Source organism: Gobio gobio (assembly GCF_949357685.1).
Source record: "Gobio gobio genome assembly, chromosome: 11".
In the NCBI taxonomy this organism is placed as follows: domain Eukaryota; kingdom Metazoa; phylum Chordata; class Actinopteri; order Cypriniformes; family Gobionidae; genus Gobio; species Gobio gobio.
Window position 1 is genome coordinate 3,706,132 of NC_137104.1, and position 1,725 is coordinate 3,707,856.

General features: G+C 36.1%; 2 protein-coding genes across 2 annotated transcripts in view; one reads left to right on the forward strand and one right to left on the reverse strand.

Moving 5' to 3' along the window:
• Positions 1 to 1,725, reverse strand: part of vps28 (VPS28 subunit of ESCRT-I) — a 968,134-nt gene that overhangs the window by 458,226 nt on the left and 508,183 nt on the right. The gene's annotated exons all lie outside the window — the stretch shown is intronic.
• ext1b (exostosin glycosyltransferase 1b) overlaps positions 1 to 1,725 on the forward strand; it is a 171,046-nt gene that overhangs the window by 125,181 nt on the left and 44,140 nt on the right. The window contains exon 3 of the mRNA XM_079829730.1: positions 109 to 216. Within this exon, the coding sequence (XP_079685856.1) occupies positions 109 to 216 (108 nt within the window). The remainder of the gene's footprint in view (positions 1 to 108; positions 217 to 1,725) is intronic.

Sequence of the window (1,725 nt, forward strand, 5' to 3'; positions counted from 1 at the left end):
TCCCGTGTGTTTTCTCTTGTGCTGTCCTGTAATCAAATCACAGCATGAATGACTCAAGCTGTGACCCTGTGTGTGTGTGTGTGTGTGTGTGTGTGTGTGTGTGTGCAGGCGGCCTGCGTGCCGGTCATGCTGAGTAACGGATGGGAACTTCCCTTCTCAGAGGTCATCGACTGGAACACGGCCGCTGTGATCGGGGATGAGAGGCTCCTTCTGCAGGTCTGAAATACATTGAGTTTTTACTACAGCCTCAATTGACCTATCGGTAAGCCCCGCCCCCCTTAGTTACTGTTGCTAACTCGGACAAACAAACGGAGTTGCTATATCTTACAATGTACAGCTGTCAGTGTGAAAACCTTATCCTGAGATGTTTTTGGACACAGAATGTAGCGTATATCCCATCCGAATGATGGCCAAACTTTACTGATGGTTTATTATGTCCTTTTTCACTCCAGAAAATCATTGTAAGAGCTGAACAAACAAAGCAGAAGAAGTGCACATTAACGTCTCATTCACAAACTCTCTCTCTCCGTTGCATTACCATTAACATACACAGCAAATTACACAAAAACACTCACAACTAACAGTAAACAAACAGAGCTTAGGCCTTTTCTGGTAAACTTTGTATGATCTGCAAAACAACTCCGATAAACTGCGTGCGAGCTCTTCCTTTCACCACCCGTAGACTATAATACCCATCAAAATAGGAGTAGGACAGATAATGTAGACCTTAAACATATCTAAAATTAAATTAATTTACATATAACCAGTTTAATATGGAGAGGCACTGAAATGTGTTTTTGACCTACAGTGTTACATGACGTGAGAACAGTTAGTTATTTCGGTTTGTGGGTGATTCTTCAACTACAGGCACTTTTGGCCTTGTGAACTTGAGGGGAAAAAAAGTGTTCAAATCAAAATTGTCACAGTCTAACAATTAAATATAACTAGTCTAGTTTAATGATCCATAAGAGAACGCACTTACATTATAAGACAAATTGGTGTTTTTTGACATATTTTCCGATCCGCACTGAACAAATGTCATTTCCATCACATGTAAATATTTGATTATTATTTAAAATTATTATGATATACATAATTTCTTAACAGTGTAAGACCACTTTCACACATAGTTTTACCAATTTATACCTATATTGCAATTACCATAGATTTGTGGATTAAGTAAATTAATTGTCATGAGGCCCAATCACAAAGCTTACATCCACCACAACCTGAAATATAATATTGCATTGGTTAGATACATTTCAGAAAAATAACTACTTGTGTTATTACATTAAGTGGAACATTATCCCATAAACTATGCAGAAATTTTGAATGAGTGATTAGAATTTTGTACATTTTTTAAAAAGTTATGAGATGGTGGAAATGACTGGGTGTTGTGGAAATGACAATGAATGGACGTCCGTGTAGAAAAACAGAAAAAAAATATTTGAAACCCATTTAACAAATCATTAATCATTAGTCTGATTGGTTCCATAACCAGATGAACAGTTACAGTCTTACTATAAACAACTTTAACCACAAATAGTCACATGAAAACTGTAATCTTAAAAATAGATGAAAAGGCATTTCAACAAATATATATTTGGATAAATACATTAGCGTTGTACATTTCAATAAATAAAATATTCATATGTAGCCACTCAATCTATGAATTGCACCTTGTAAGCATAAATGTCATTTCCACCCAAAGAGGTAATGTGGTGG